This window comes from Salpingoeca rosetta (genome assembly GCF_000188695.1).
Source record: "Salpingoeca rosetta unplaced genomic scaffold supercont1.6, whole genome shotgun sequence".
In the NCBI taxonomy this organism is placed as follows: Eukaryota; class Choanoflagellata; order Craspedida; family Salpingoecidae; genus Salpingoeca; species Salpingoeca rosetta.
Genome location: NW_004754928.1, coordinates 352,048 through 366,887, shown reverse-complemented (window position 1 = coordinate 366,887; position 14,840 = coordinate 352,048). Strand labels below are relative to the sequence as shown.

General features: G+C 57.2%; 4 protein-coding genes across 4 annotated transcripts in view; 2 read left to right on the top strand and 2 right to left on the bottom strand.

Annotated features, from left to right (window-relative positions):
* PTSG_02648 (uncharacterized protein) overlaps window positions 1-1,562 on the bottom strand; it is a gene marked incomplete at both ends in the record, with an annotated part of 4,540 nt that extends 2,978 nt beyond the window's left edge. Inside the window, 5 exons of the mRNA XM_004996090.1 lie at window positions 71-249; window positions 519-619; window positions 769-868; window positions 1,160-1,281; window positions 1,365-1,562. Of these exons, the coding sequence (XP_004996147.1) occupies window positions 71-249; window positions 519-619; window positions 769-868; window positions 1,160-1,281; window positions 1,365-1,562 (700 nt within the window). The remainder of the gene's footprint in view (window positions 1-70; window positions 250-518; window positions 620-768; window positions 869-1,159; window positions 1,282-1,364) is intronic.
* Window positions 1,563-2,685: 1,123 nt separating this feature from the next.
* On the top strand, window positions 2,686-3,941 carry PTSG_02647 (uncharacterized protein; the record flags this gene model as incomplete). Its single annotated transcript, XM_004996089.1, has 1 exon — window positions 2,686-3,941. Exon 1 carries the CDS (start codon window positions 2,712-2,714, stop codon window positions 3,939-3,941), a length of 1,230 nt encoding a protein of 409 aa, XP_004996146.1. The 5' UTR covers window positions 2,686-2,711.
* Window positions 3,942-4,458: 517 nt separating this feature from the next.
* On the bottom strand, window positions 4,459-11,807 carry PTSG_02646 (uncharacterized protein; the record flags this gene model as incomplete). Its single annotated transcript, XM_004996088.1, has 18 exons — window positions 4,459-4,603; window positions 4,848-6,093; window positions 6,143-6,291; window positions 6,329-6,741; window positions 6,803-6,924; window positions 6,973-7,157; window positions 7,250-8,066; window positions 8,092-8,378; window positions 8,413-9,073; window positions 9,105-9,467; window positions 9,643-9,681; window positions 9,886-10,134; window positions 10,350-10,588; window positions 10,748-10,823; window positions 10,873-10,931; window positions 11,088-11,155; window positions 11,297-11,381; window positions 11,730-11,807. 18 exons carry the CDS (start codon window positions 11,805-11,807, stop codon window positions 4,553-4,555), a joined length of 5,187 nt encoding a protein of 1,728 aa, XP_004996145.1. The 3' UTR covers window positions 4,459-4,552.
* Window positions 11,808-12,509: 702 nt separating this feature from the next.
* PTSG_02645 (uncharacterized protein) lies at window positions 12,510-14,108 on the top strand (the record flags this gene model as incomplete). Its single annotated transcript, XM_004996087.1, has 3 exons — window positions 12,510-12,954; window positions 12,998-13,419; window positions 13,569-14,108. The coding sequence occupies 3 exons, from the start codon at window positions 12,510-12,512 to the stop codon at window positions 14,067-14,069; spliced, it is 1,368 nt and encodes a 455-aa protein (XP_004996144.1). The 3' UTR covers window positions 14,070-14,108.
* Window positions 14,109-14,840: the final 732 nt, after the last annotated feature.

The window sequence follows — 14,840 nt, the reverse complement described above, 5'->3', positions numbered from 1 at the left end:
GAGAACGGCTGACCGGGGAAATGAAGGCGACCACGCCCAGTAAGAAGAGAATGAGGCTATGTGTTGCGACATGCCATCGACGATGCGCGCATCCCAGGAGTCTGGCCACACGCGGCCACGATGATGGACGCGACGAAGAACCACGGTGATGCACACGATGAAGGTGGTGAGCCAGAAGCGGATCTCGCTCCTGTGGGTGGTGGCGATTCGTGGTCCAGCTCCCTCACGCATCCAGCATCCTTCAGCGAGCTGCAGTCACAAATGGGTGTTGTGTGAGGTGCATGACAGAGGGCATTCTTGTGAGCAAGTGGTGGTGCGCGGCAAGAAGGCGTTGCAGCAAGGGCAGACACAGAGTCAGTTGGAGGGATTCGGTTGGAGGAGGGAGTGGAGAAGAAGCAAGACGAAGCGACACGTACAAGTGCAAACACACACACACACACACACACACACACACACACACACACACACACACACACACACACACACACACACACACACACACACACACACACACACACACGTGTGACCATGTCGCGTAGGTCTCGTGCTTGATTTCCACACGGCGTGACGCATCATCAACATGCACCATTTGAACACCGGGCAGAGCCCTCAGCGTCGCCTGTCATGCATGTCCAACAACAGCAGCAGCAGCAGCAGCAGGAGGGTGAGAGGTTGAAGTGGAAAGCAGGCATGCGTGCACACAAGCAGGCATGCGTGCATGCAAGTAAAAGAGACAAGCAGAGATGCAGTGCCGCGCACATCGCATACCTCATGCTGAGGTACGTCATGTCTTGTGCTGGTGTATGCGTTTCCTCGCGGGCCTTTGTATCCGCCGACCTCGCCGATGCTGGCAATGATGGCTGCAGGGCTTCACCGGCGCGGTGCCAGTGAGCAGGCCCACACGACACAATGCTGTGCGCGCCGGGCATACGCCCTCAATGTTGGGTACGCACGAGGCGCACGACATGCCTGTAGTGCAGCGCAGCGGTCGATGCAGTGTGTACCAGCGAGAATTATGTGTGGAAGTGAGGAGGTGCCGAAGTGAGGATGCACACACACACACACACACACACACACACACACACACACACACACACACACACACACACACACACACACACACACACACACACACACACACAAAAGTGCATGCACGCACCCCAGAGGCATGGGAAGCTGCTGCTGTGCTGGGGTGGGGTGATGGCTTCCGAAGAGTGTCGGCAACAGCGTGTTGGCGGTTGTCGGAGGGCGCCGATTCCCCGTTCTCAGGTGTGCTCGAAACTGAAGTGGAGGAGGTGGACACCTCATCAACAGCCTGCTCCTACTCACGCTGATTTCGCGGTGAGACGATTTCAACGGAGTACCCGCCCGTCGCGTACAATGTCTGCCAGCTTGCCTGATGACATCTCTGCAAGCTGTTCAACAGCAACCGTGTTGTCTTCAATCATGAGTGTGGTCTTGATCACCGTTGGCCCGACACTACTGCTGTCACTGAAGGTGGCCGCAATGCTCTGAGCACACGAGCCACACAACACGGTGGACTTTGCCTGAGGAGACGCCATGGCTGTTGTTGCTGTGGTGGTGGTGGAGTCGATTGGCCACATACAGCAGCAGCAGCAGGTTCACGTTGTTCTTCTGCTGCTCCATCCACGGTCTGGCAGCTGGCTCACACTCAACATCACGCATGCTTGCACCTGTCCTGGTGAAGGAGGAGCACGCCGTGTTAGTGGAGAGGAGGCGCTGCGCGCATGCATGCTGGTGCCAACCAGACGGAGGGAGGAAAGGCACACACTCCTCATGATACCGGCAGCAGTGGCTGGGGAGTGTCTTGGACAGAGAGGGACAGCTGCATCACACACGTACATCAGGTGCACCTGTGTGCGTCCTTGTCTGCATGGACACTATGTTCACAGAGGCACGAGGCAGCGTGGTGAAGGTGGCGGGAGGACGAGAGCGACACGACGTCAGATGCGACGCAAGACACGAGAGGAGGTGAGGTACATCAGCACAGGCTGGGGGTGATGGAAGAGAGGCAGACGATGCGTGAGCACGTGTCATATGAAGCAATGTGTGATGTATGTGTGCGTATGCGTTTACGTGTGTTGCGTAGACGAGGGTGAGCAATGCAATGCAATGGAATGACCTCACGCACACTCACACACACACACGCACCTGTGGGTGCAAGGGTATTCTTCAGTCACGATGCCTGCCTCCTTGACATGCGTTCAATTCACCCCCTTGTTTTGCACTGCGTGATGAAGCTGTGGAGTGCAACACAGCAAGACACCGACATCGTGTGCCGTGTGTGCTCTGTCCTTGTTGGTCCAGTGATGAGCTGATGAAGGCAAGGCCGCTGGAAGGAAGGATGGAAGGAAGGAAGGAAGGATGGAAGGAAGGCTGAGGGATGGAGGGATGGATGCGTTTCAACGTGCTTCCTTTCCACAAACACACACACACACAACAGTGAACTTGCTTGCTTGTGTGTGGCTGGAAATCCAATGCACGATTCCCAACAATCGTCCACAACCACAACCAGCCAAAACGCCACAAACAAACAACAAACAATCCAATCCTGTCTTCTCTTCTTCTCTTGGTGCTGCGCCTGTCCTGCGAACAGACACAAGAACGAGGAAGGAGGGAGGCACACTTAACTTCTACTTCTCCTTCTACTCTTCTCCTCTTCTCCTCTCTTCTACTTCTTCTCTGCCTATATGGTGAGAACGATGGGGTGCCTGCAGGCACGTGGGATGTTGCTGCTTCCCGTGCTGGTGGCGGTTGCAGTGTGCTGGATGCCGCTCCTCAGCAGCGTTGTTGGAGAGGTGACGCTGGAGGAGGATGATGCGGGCGCGTTTCACATCAACACAAGCGATCCAATGAGCCAGCCCGTGTTTGTGAATGGTGTGAACGTGCACGAGACGCTCAGCATGTTGATGAGCACCGTGTCGGCGCAGCAGAGCATCAACGGTGAGCTCTGCCATCTGAAGAGGCGTGCCATGACGTTTGGCCAGCTCGGCTCAATGGGTGCAAAATGGCTTGGGGGCGTATTGGCCAACAACGGTCTGATCTATGCCGCGCCATTCAACTCCCCTTCTGTTCTCATCATTGACCCTAGCTCAAACAACGTCGACACGACCACAATCTCTGGGCTTGGAACAGACAACGACAAATGGAGTGGTGCTGTGTTGGCACACAACAGCCTCATTTACATGTTCCCTTCAAACAGGGAGACGATGCTCATCATCGACCCAGACACCAACACGGTTGACACCACAAGCATCCACTCAGTCGGGTCCCGTGGCCGCAAGTGGTACAGTGGTGTGGTGGCCAGAAACGGCCTCATATTTGGCATCCCCCTGGCTGCCACGTCTGTGCTGATCATCGACCCCGAGACCAACACAGCCGACATCACCACGCTGTCCGGGCTGTCGAGCCAGCTGTACAAATGGTACGATGGCGTGCAAGCGGACAACGGTCTCATCTACTGCATTCCACGGGATGCGACAAGCGTCCTCATCATCAACCCTGTCTCTCTCACGATGGACCTCACCACCATTAGCGGCCTGGGTTCCACAAGCGACAAGTGGTTCGGCGGTGTGCTTGCACGCAACGGTCTCATCTACACCATCCCAGGCCGTGTTGCAACGACACTCGTCATAAACCCAGCCACCAACGCAACCGACGAGCTTGTCATTGCAGCCGCAACCAGCTTTCGAAAGTGGGTTGGTGGTGTGCTCGCACCCAACGGCAACATCATCGGTATCCCAAATGGCTCAAATTCTGTCCTCATCTTAGATCCAACCTTAAACACCACCGACACCACGACCATCAGCGGTCTTAGCGGCAACAACAAGTGGTTCGACGGGGTGCTCGCTCCAAACGGCCTCATCTACGGCATCCCGCATTCTGCACAGTCTGTCCTTGTCATTGACCCAGGATGCTGATGTGTGTGTGTATGTGTGTGCACATATGTGTGCCCTTTCTGCACCTCTTTCGTTTTCGTCACCATTGTTACTGCATCCTGCATCACCCAATGTTCCTCCTTCAATGCCTCCTGTGCACCTGACGCTGCCCATCGTTCTTTTGCTTCCAACTGAAACGACTCAACCCCCAACCGAATACGTGCATTGGGATAGCGGAAGAAGCTGTTCCACAACTGTGGAACACGAAGTGTTCATGCCGGGGAAGAAAGAACACTTCCAGTACAACAAGACAATCGCAGTTCTTCGGGTCATCAGCACGCATGCCAATGAACTTCCATCCACGTTACATCAGCATGGGGTTCAACACGGATTCAACCGCACATTTATACACCCCCACCCTCTCTTCCACCAACGCACTCTACCTTCATTGTTCGGTTCACACACGTGCATTGTTTAGTTCACAACAACTGCCACGGTTAAGCTTGTTAGCAACGCGCACACTCAATCAAGAACGAATGCGCTGAGTGCGAGCATGTATTCCCTCACATAAGACACGACAAAGAAGAAAAGGAAAGATGGTCCAAGGAACAAATACACACACACACGCACGCACACACACACACACACGCAAATCAACAAACGTGCGCAATCCCGCACGCAAGTCCAAACGCGAGCTTGGTTAGCTGCAAGGAATGTAAATGACGAACGGCGTTGTGCAGTCTTGCACAACAACACCAACAAAGAACAGGAGGGAAGGGGAGGGAAGAAAAACAAACGCAAAGCAGGCCAACACCACCCGCTACGAACAACACTCACCACGAAACAAACCGCTCCGCAGCCTCGATAACGCGAGACAACCAAACTGGCGTACCAAACCAACCCAACTGTCACTAGCCTAGCTGAGTCGTTCAAGAAGGCACCAGCGACCTGACGATAGCCAAGGCTGAGACAAATACGTTTGCTGGCATTGCCAAGAATGTTGTGGTTGTTGTTGTTAATGTTGGGGCTGTTGTTGGGGTGGGGGCTGCCTCTGATTCCGTACGCCCCGTAGCCGTTGTTCTCAGCGACAGCACCATCATCACCAGAAACATCATTTTGGGGTGGCAGGGGTCGTTGTGATTGATCGCCACCGTGACCAGCACCACCATCAAGTAGTGGACCATCACCACCATCACGTGGTGGACCATCACCATCCTCATCCCCAGCCGTGAGTCGCATGCCCCTCGCTCCAGCATCTTCCACGTCCGCAGTAGCATCATCTCCACGGTCGCCATCACTCTCACGCTCCCAGACGACTGGCGCGTCATCTTCTTCTTCCTCTTCCTCCTCTTCATCATCCACTTCCTCCTCAACATCAACAGCATCATCGGCAAAGGAGATGGTGTACTCCGGGAAGCACATGCCGTTGTCATAGATGACAAACATGTCCGTATCGCCGTCGAAACCGCGAACGGAATCGTATAGCACGCTCCCAGCAGCAGCAAAAGCAGTCGTGCGTCCACCAGGACCTTCAGCACCACCCGAGGTCCCTTCACCAGCGGCAACTCGGCCAATTCCTTCTCCTTCGTCACCATGGCGAGCAGCAGCAGAAACAGCAGTTGGAGTGACACCATGATCAGCAACGCCAGCAGCAACGTCATTCAACTGGGGCGTCGACACATCGACATACACGCACCGCTCGCTGGTGGTGTCGTTTTTGTCTGTTGTGCTGCCCTCGTGGTGGCCATACTTGACAGCAAACGACGGGTCGCGGCTGAAATACAGGCCCGAGCCAAAGTAGCCTTCCGCGCTGGCGTAGTTGATGGTCAGGCCAAGCTCGCTCTTGCAGATAACGTGCAGCAGGCGGTGCGCAAATACGTTGTAGTCGTCGTTGTCGTCGCCAGAGAGCGGCGCAATGTCGTTGGACAGGTTTGGTGGCGCGGGCCGCCAGTACACGCGCTGCACGCTCTCCAAGTACCGCTTGAACAGTGGCACGTTCTGCACACGGTGCACGCGCAGGTTTCGGGGGCGAAGCGGCTCCAACAGGGCGCGCACGCGGCCCAGCTCATCCTCGTTGGTTACGTCGACAAGCAGCTGGCCCTTGCGCATGTCCCAGCGGTCAGGAATCTCAAAGATGGCCTGTGGCTTCAGCTTCGACCGCTGCTCGTCCAACCACCCGCCGCACGCGCTCAATCTCAGGCGTAGGTCGTTCATGTGCATGCCCACGTGCTCCACTCACGTACACCCAGTGGTCCTGGAAGTCCACCGTGAAGTAGCGGTCAACCAGTTTGATCTTGAAGAAGCGCGCCGACTTCCACGCCTTGCGGTTCTTGTACTCCAGCCACCGCCACATAACATCTGGTTCAACCGTCCGGCGCATGTTGCGCTCGTCCTCCGCAGCCGCAGTTAGTTGCACGGGCGTCGGCAACCAAGCAGGCGGCCTCCTCTTCACTCATCTTGTAGTGCTCCTTGTGCAGGAACTTGTCGGGGAAGCGCCCGCACGGCTTGGTCATCATCAACTTGAGCATCTCGCGCACATGCTCCACAGCAACGCCGCCATCACTGCGCTTGCCGACGCTGCCGCTCTGGCCATCACCACCACCACCACCAACATCATCATCATCATCATCATCATCATCATCATCATCATCGTCATCATCATCATCATTGCTGCGCTTGCGCTCAGCAGCGATGGCAGCCCGGTGCTTGTTGAAGCCGTTCTCAATCAGCAGAGTGTCGTCGTGTGTAAACCCGTTCCACGCCGCCTTGTTGTGCAGCTCCGCCTTGGAGGGCGGCTCCGTGTACGTTGGGTCCGTGTACAGCCACGTGTGGATGGGATCAGCTGGCCGGCGCATCGACCAAACCATCCAGTGCGCTGCGCTGCAGGTCCTCATACAGCCCACTGCCCACCTTCTCGCCATAGTACTTCTCAAACGTCTGCTTAAACGCCGACAGCGTGCTCACGTCCTTGGTGATGATGGTCACGCGGATGGTGTCGAAGAAAGAATGTGCCGTCGCGGTCCACCTCGTCAATCACCTCAAGCAGCGGAAGGCGCCGCAGCCGAGCGCGCACGTGGCAAGCGAGCGAATGTTGTTGTCCCGCGCCAACCTCAGCAGCGCGCGGTACGCCGTCGTCAGGTCCGCAGCCGTCTGCGTCACCGTGTTGCCAAACTCGGGTGCAAAGTTTGGCGCAACCATATGCAGCACGTGCTCAATGTTGGACGAGAGGGCCAGCGCACCGGACGTGGGCACGCGCGCCTCGTTGTACCGCAAGGCGGCCCGCTCGTCTCGGCGTTCATGTCGCGGTCGTTGATGATGCTTCCCTCGCGAATCTACGCGTGCAGCTGCACCGCGGGCAGCGTCTCGCTGATGGCGTGGTACTGGTATGGCTCCACCTCCCACACGGCCTGCTTCACCTTGGCCGGGAACAGCCTCTCGTACGTGGTCAGCAGCAGCACCACCGACGCCGCCGCCATCTCCTTGCGCAGTCCTTCAAGGCACTGCGTGGGCACTGAAGTCGACAGGCTGTCACCCCTGCCAGAATCGTACGTGCCCTGTGCTCGCTGTTGTGATCCGACTCCTGGGTGCGCTGCCTGCTCACTCAAGCCAACCCCATCGCCGCCAGCAGCAGAAGAAGCAGTGGAAATAGCAACAGCAGTCCCAGCAGAATTTGCCGAAGCAGCGCCCGCGTATGCGGTATAACCGGCATCAGCACCAACGCCTTCTTGCGCAGCCGCTTCAGCTTGCTGTCCAGCAACCAGCTCCTTGGCCACGGACATGGGCACCTGGCACCCGTACCACGTGGGCTGAATGTGGGCGATGGTGCGGAACGTCGACTCCGTCGTTGGGATGACTGTCTGCATCACATCGCGGCGGCCAGCCACCATCCACACGTTGCGCTTAGAGGACGTGCCAATCACGTCCTGTGGCGCAACGTAGCTCACCACGCCGTCCTTGCTGCGGCACAGCGTGCGACTGGCCTTGGTCAGGTAGTTGAACAGCTTGCGCTTCAGGAAGGTGACGTCCGCCTCGGACATCTCCAGTACGTGCGACGTGTCAATGACCGGCAGGCCGAGCATGTGGCACAGGTAGTCCTTGAGCGTGTCCTGCACCGCGTTGTCAAACGCCGTCAGCTGCCGTTGCATGCCCTCCACGGTCACGGGCACGCTTGAGGGGCACGCTCGAGGCGCACGCGTCCCTGTCCTCTGCGCTGGGCTTGCGCACATACACGCGGAACCTGCGGGCCAGCCCCAGCAGCTGCGAATGTAGGAAGCGGTATTGCATGCCCGTGACGCTGATCTTCATCTGCGACTTGATGTTGGCGCCGACGGTGCTGTTGATGTAGCTGAGCCCGCGCTCCCTGTCCTGATCCAGGTAGTAGTACAGCGAGTACTCCAGCAGCATGACGCGGCGCCGTCCAGGTCGCACGTGTGTATCAGCGCCTGCTGGGGTGCCACGGGCGATGCGATGGGCGGGGTGCTGGTGACGGGCGGCGGCCGCACAAACGCCACACATCCCGCATGGCCCCGTGTGCCGTGTCGGCGTGGGGCAGCAGGTCAAGCGTCGGGTAGCGCACCAGCTTGAGGCCGTAGTCGTTCAGGACGTGCTCCATGATCTTGTCGTCGCCCAGCACGCGGTCGCTGCGGGCAAACGGGTGGAAGGCGGGCGCGAGGAAGCTTGCAAGCAGCTTGGCCTGCGACCACACCAGCACGGCAGTGCTGCCTGTGAAGCAGATGCGGTTGCCCGTGGTTGCAGCCGCCAGCACATCAAGGTCCTTGGCCACGCTGCTCTTGTTGAATGCGTCGACGAGGTCCGACAGGAGACCGCCCAGCTTGGGGTCGAGCACCGCCACGTGCACGTCGTTCGGGTGGCACAGCCGCGCCAAAAACGTGTGCGAGACAGAGGTGGCAAATTGTATCTTGCGCACGTACGCATGCGCCGCACGCGTGTCTGTCATCTCCAGCACAAACACGCGCTGCAGCGTGGTCTCAGAGGACGCGCCGCCGCTTTTGCTGTCGTCGCTGTCAGCATCGTCTTCTTTCTTGTACTGATGAGGGTCGTGCACAGCCGTGGGCTTGACAGCAACATTGTGTGCCTCACTGCCACCTCCACCATCCTGCTGTTGTTCTCCTTTGTTCTTGTAGTTGTTCAGCCATGCGCGTGTTGGCAAACGGCTGGGTGCGGGACAGCGTGTCCTTGAGGGACTGTGGGATGGGCACAAGCTTCGCCGTGCCGCCAGAGTTCGTCTCAGACGCCTGCACAATGTCGCGGCCAGTGGTGGGCTTGCTGTGCAAGGTGCACGTGACGACAATGCGGTGCAGCGGTGCCTGGCGCGCCTCCAGACGACAGGCGCTCGCTGCCGTGTCAATGGGCAGTGGCAGCAGGCTCCGGAACGCCTCCTCGCTGTCGGCGACCACGTCAACGCTTGCACAGCGCAGGTCCGGGAAGACCTGCAGCGACTGGACGTTGACGCCGGCGTGCTCCAGCGTCGCCTGCACGCTGCGGTACGTGTCGGTTGGCCAGGGCATGGCGACAGGCAGGCCTTTTGCCGTCACGCTGCCTGGCTGCCTCGGTCAGGCAGAATGTGATGCACTTTGCCTGGCCGCAACAGGCGTCGGCGTGATGGATGTTGGCGAGGCAGGGGAGGAGGATGTGGAGCCTCTGCCCTTGCTCTTCCAGTTCTTTGCCTTTTGGGTCTGGGAACACGTTCAGCTTCGTGCCCAGCAAGTCTCGCTAATCGTACAGGCAGACCATCAGCTCCGCACTCTCCCGCGACACAAGCCTGTTGCGAGGGAGGGGGAGGGGGGTTGGTTGGTTGAGGGAAGGACACGCATGCTCATGCAGAATGAAGTTGACGGAGCATCTGTGCATGCACACGCACACACACGCACACACACGCACACACACACACACACACGCACACACACACACACACACACACACACACACACACACACACACACACACACACACACACATCGCCGACCTGAATGTGCCCCTGACGCGGTGACTGTCCGGCTTGTGCGTGTGCGAGTGAAAGCCGCCGTTTGCCTTGGCGAGCGAGGGCAGCACCTCCTCGAGACCTTCGGGCACGGGCTCAACCCACACGGACCACAGCTCGTCCGCCGTCCAGGCGGGGCAGTCCGAGTCGCGGCGGGCCGTCAGCTGCACCTGCCCAATCGGGAAGTTCGTCATCTCCCTCAGGATGCGCTCGCCAACGTCACGCGTCGCACAGCTGCACATGTGTGTGTGTGTTTGAGTGAGTTGAGGGTGTATCGGTGCGGAATGTCGAGAGGAACTGCACAATTTTGACTGCCGCATCCTCGCGCCATTACCCGCCACCACATGTCGTCATTTCCATCATGATCCTCGCATGCAACGAACACCTCCTCAACCGGTTACAATCCCTCAACATTACCGCACACCTCCAACCAGTCAGCAGCAGCTCACCTGACGCGGGCAACCTGCCCCTGATGCTCGTCCAGTGGTGTGATGCTGATGACGCCCTGCTGCTTCCCAAGGAGCGCGCGCACCAGCTCAAGCATGCCCGTGTGGTGCACAAGCACGTCAAACGGCCCAAGCGACGCCTCATCAACCTCTCCCTCGTCGCCATGTGCCGGTGGTTGTGCTGCTGTTGTGTATGGCTCCGGCTCGCGGCTCACTGACGGCTGCTGGGTAAATGGCTCGTACTGTTGCGCATGGTCGTGGGTGATGATGGGTGACGAGGGGTAAGAAGTGTTGAGAACGAGAAGCATCGTGCCTTTGGGGACGTTACACCCGCCACTGGTGCCCCTTTCCCAAGAGGAAACGAGCTTCTCGAATCCCCTCTCTCCCATTCCCAAACACACGCACGCAAGCGCATGTGCACCTGTATCGGGGGCAAAGTCGTTGAGCGGGTCCTTCGTGGTGATGCGCACCTGGATGCTGAATCCGCAGGTGGCAATTGCGTCCTGTTCGAACTCAATCATCTTACAGCGTCGCGCCGCCACCAAACTTCAGCTGCGATTGCACAAGGTCAACGCCAGTAGTCACCTGGTGGGAAGAATAAAGGAGGGAGAAGGAGAGGAAGGAGATGATGGAGGAAGTGTAAGTGAGGTGGGGGAGGAATGAAGCAGAACAGACGCCACAAACATCAAAGTGGACAAAGCACCATCAACAGTGCTGCTTCACCGAACCACCACAGCTCACCATCTCCGCGACGATGTGCTCGGCTTGAATGCGCGGGTTCACCCCCATGAAGTCATGACTGCACCACACTATTGCGCGCGTTGGATGGTTGGCATGAGCGTTGGGGCAGGTGCGATTATGTTTGTCAACACCAAACGAGTGCATGCACGCACCACAACACCATATCTCCACCCCCAACACCCCAACACCACACTGCTACACTGGCTCACCGGCCATCGGATGTGTCGACAAGGACCTCGACGGTGTCGGTGTTGCGGTGGTTGGTAGGAGGGAGAGGCCAAGCGCAACAGCGTCCTGAGGGCAGGAGAGGGGGGAAGGGAGAGGGAGGGAAGTAGCAGACGTGAGAGAGAGGAGAGGAACAGGGTTGAGGGACGATCACAGGTGAGGTGCGTTTGTTACGACCACAGCACGCACACATGCGCGCGCACACACAGACACACACAAACACACTCACAAATGCACATGAGGCAAACCTGGCAGAGGTGTTGGCGGACATCGGAGGCGCGGGGAAAGGGGCAACCTTAACGACCCTGACAACACAAATGGTGATGCGCGTGCATGGGCATGAGGTCGGATGTAGGTGATGATGAGTGTTGTAGATCACAGCAGTGGTACGCTTCTTACAGACACACACACACACACCTTTTGCTCCTTGGCGATGCAGACAACGTCGTCGAAAGTGAGGTAGGCGGCAATGGGGGCTTTGACGGTGCACAGCATGTACGATTCATCAGCCTTGCAACGCTGCACGGATCTGAGACGAGGAAGGAAGCGTTGCAGGCGAGTGAGTGTGTGTGTGATGTATGTGTGCGTATGCGCTTACGTGTGTTGAGCACACAAGGCTGAGCAATGCAATGCAATGCAATGTAATGGAATGACCTCACACACACTCACACACACGCACCTTTGGATGAACAGTGTATTCTTCAGTCACGATGGCTGCCTCCTTCACATGTGTTCAACTCACGCCCTTCTTCTGCACTGCGTGATGAAGCTGTGTGCTGTGTGTGCTCTGTCCTTGTCGGTTCAGTGATGAGCTGATAAAGGTAAGGAAGGCTGAGGGAAGGAAGGAGGGCTGAGGGATGGATGGATGGATGCGTTTCAACGTGCTTCCTTTCCCCAACAAACACACAACAAACAACAGTCAGTGAACTTGCTTGCTTGTGTGTGGCTGGAAATCCAATGCACGATTCCCAACAATCGTCCACAACCACAACCAGCCAAAACGCAACAAACGAACAACAAACAAACCAATCCTGTCTTCTCTTGTCTTGGTGGTGCGCCTGTCCTGCGAACAGACACAAGAACGAGGAAGGAGGAAGGCACACTTCACTTCTACTTCTGTTCTCTCCTTCTCCTTCTCCTCTTCTCCTAGTCTCCTCTTCTTCTGTTCTTCTTCACTCACCCGGACCGATGAGAACGATGGGGTGCCTGCAGGCACGTGGGATGATGCTGCTCCCCGTGCTGCTGGCGGCGGCGGCGGCAGTGTGCTGGATGCCGTTCATCAGCAGCGTTGTTGGAGAGGTGGTGTTTGTGGAGGATGATGCGGGCGCGCTTCACATCAACACCAGCGATCCCATGAGCCAGCCCGTGTTCGTGAACGGCATGAACGTGGATGGATTGTTCGAGACAATGGCCACGCTGTTGCGGACAGTCTCAAAGCAGCAGAGTACGATTGATGCACAGAAGAGTACGAATGATGCGCTACAGATTACTGTCTCCGCGCAGCAGAGGGCGATTGAGGTTCAGCAGAACACCATCGACCGCGTCCGTGGCAAAGTGTGTTCCCCAAGTGCCATGACATTTGGCCAGCTCGGCTCGATGGGTGCAAAATGGATTGGCGGCGTACTGGCCAAGGTATGGCGGCGTGCAAGCAGACAACGGCCTCATCTACTGTATTCCTACGGCAGCTTCTTCCGTCCTCATCATCAACCCTGAGTCCTTGACGATGGATCACACCACCATCAGCGGCCTGAGTTCCACTGATTTCAAATGGTATGGCGGCGTGCTGGCACGGAACGGCCTCATCTACACCATCCCATCTCACTCTGCGACGGCACTTGTCATCGACCCGCCCACCAACACCACTGAACAGCTGCCTGTCGCCGAGGAAACAAGCTTTGACAAGTGGGTTGGTGGCGTGCTCGCACCCAACGGCAACGTCATCGGTATCCCATACAGCTCACATGCAGTCCTCAACTTTGATCCAACCACCCACGTTATCGACACGACAACACACATTACACTTGGCGGAAGTGCCGAGTGGTATGATGGCGTGCTTGCTCCAAACGGCCTCATCTACGGCATTCCATCTTACGTCGAGTCTGTCCTCGTCATCGACCCGGGATGCTGATGTTGCATGTGTGTGTGTGTGTGTGTGTGTGTGTGTGTGTGTGTGTGTGTGTGTGTGTGTGTGTGTGTGTGTGTGTGTGTGTGTGTGTGTGTGTGTGTGTGTGTGTGGCTGGGCTGGCTGAAGACCAGAACAAGTGGCACGGCGGCATCCAAGCCCCCAACGGGCTCATCTACTGCATTCCTGTCGCTGCCACCTCCATTCTCGTCATTGATCCTGAAGCTCTTGCTTTCGATGAGCTGCGGCTGGATGGAGGAAACGTCGAGTCCAAATGGTACGGTGGCGTGCTTGCAGGGAATGGGCTGATCTACGGCATCCCGTCGAATAGCGCGTCGATGCTCATCATTGACCCAGCGACGAACGCGACAGACACGCTCGTGGTTGCAAGTGAGACTTCCTCTGCAAAGTGGGTTGGCGGCGTGCTCGCGCCCAACGGCGACATCATCGGCATCCCCTACAACTCGCCAGCCGTGCTCATCATTGATCCAACCACCAACACCACGGACACGACGACAATTGCTGGACTGGATGGATTGGGCAAGGGGTGGGGCGGCGTGCTTGCTGGCAACGGGCTTGTGTACGGCATGCCATATGCTGCCAATGCTGTCCTCGTCATCGACCCTGGGTGCTGATGCGCGGGTTTGTGAGTGAGTGAGTGAGTGAGTGAGTGAGTGAGTGTGTGAGTGAGTGAATGTGTGTGTATGTGTGTGTGTGTGCGCGCGAGTGGGTAAGTGAGTGAGTGAGTGAGTGAGTGTGTGAGTGTGTGAGTGAGTGAGTATGTGTGTGTGTGTGAGTGTATGCGTGTGTGAGTGCATGCGTCTGCTCGTATGCTTTTGTGCATCCACCTGCTAGCCCCTCCCTTCTTCTCTTCTTTGCGCGCTTTCCTTAGTTCCTTTCCTTTCCTCGCTTGTTTGCTTGCACTTTGTTATCACCCTGTATTATTCGCCAGTGCCTTGCACTTTCTTGGCTTCACGCACCAATAAACGCTTCCTTGTCTGTCCCGGCTTTCCTCCACCATTGTGTACTGTGCTCCAGCCTCATGCGGGCGGCGCAATCTCCACATGAGCACGAACACAAGCACATACGCCTTCCCATCAAGCGTAAGACCACATCAAGTACAACACAGGCAGTTGGAGCAACGCCCGTAGGCTTGCTCAAGACTTTGTCATAGGCAGGCAACTGTGAAGAGAGCAAGGCATGGCCATCAGCACACACTTCACTGGGTTGCCTACCTACCCCCATACACACACAAGACACACACAAGACACATACAAGACACATACAAGACACACACACACACACACACACACACACACACACACACACACACACACACACGCAAGACACACAAAACACACACACATACACACATACACACACACACACACACACACACACACACA